This window comes from Geospiza fortis, unplaced genomic scaffold (assembly GCF_000277835.1).
Source record: "Geospiza fortis unplaced genomic scaffold, GeoFor_1.0 scaffold439, whole genome shotgun sequence".
Taxonomy (NCBI): domain Eukaryota; kingdom Metazoa; phylum Chordata; class Aves; order Passeriformes; family Thraupidae; genus Geospiza; species Geospiza fortis.
In genome coordinates this window covers 424275-424850 of record NW_005054618.1, presented here as the reverse complement: position 1 = coordinate 424850, position 576 = coordinate 424275, and the positions used below count along the sequence as shown (strand labels likewise).

Below are 576 nucleotides of genomic sequence, written 5' to 3'. Positions count from 1 at the left end.
GCCCCCCCGTGGCCACCAGCGTAGGACAAAATGATTTATTTTTTTTTTTAATTGAAAAAAACCGTTTAGAAAGGTCCAGGGAGCGGCTCATAAATACAATAAATACCCGCGTGCCCCAGCCGGGGACCCCAAAACCCAGCCAGGGACCCTAAAACTGATCTGGGGACCTCAAACCCCAACGGGGACCCCAAAACTGCTCTGGGGATCTCAGAACATCACCGGGGACCCCAAAATCCCAGTGGGGACCTCAAAACCGATCTGGGGACCTCAGAACCCCATCGGGGACCCCAAAACCCCAGCGGGGGGGGAGCAGAGCTGGGAGAGCCCTATGTCTCCCCCTGGGGGTATCCCTGTCCCCCTTGGGATGTCCCTGTCCCCTCAGGGGGTGTCCCCTGTCCTGTCCCACCCGGGGGTGTCCCAGGGGGTGTCCCCTGTCCTGTCCCCCCTGGGATGTCCCTGTGTCCCTGTCCCCCCCCATCCCAGAGTCCACACCGCCCCCGGGGGTGTCGATGCGGGGTGGGTGGGGGCGCTCAGGGCGGGGGCGGTGCCACGCTCTGATTGTCCCCGGCCCGCGCT

General features: G+C 63.2%; 1 protein-coding gene across 1 annotated transcript in view; it reads left to right on the top strand.

The window, feature by feature from the left end:
• The window catches only part of PPOX (protoporphyrinogen oxidase), a gene marked incomplete at its 5' end in the record, with an annotated part of 8376 nt that extends 7818 nt beyond the window's left edge, over positions 1-558 (top strand). The window contains one exon of the mRNA XM_031064713.1: positions 484-558. Within this exon, the coding sequence (XP_030920573.1) occupies positions 484-558 (75 nt within the window). The remainder of the gene's footprint in view (positions 1-483) is intronic.
• Positions 559-576: the final 18 nt, after the last annotated feature.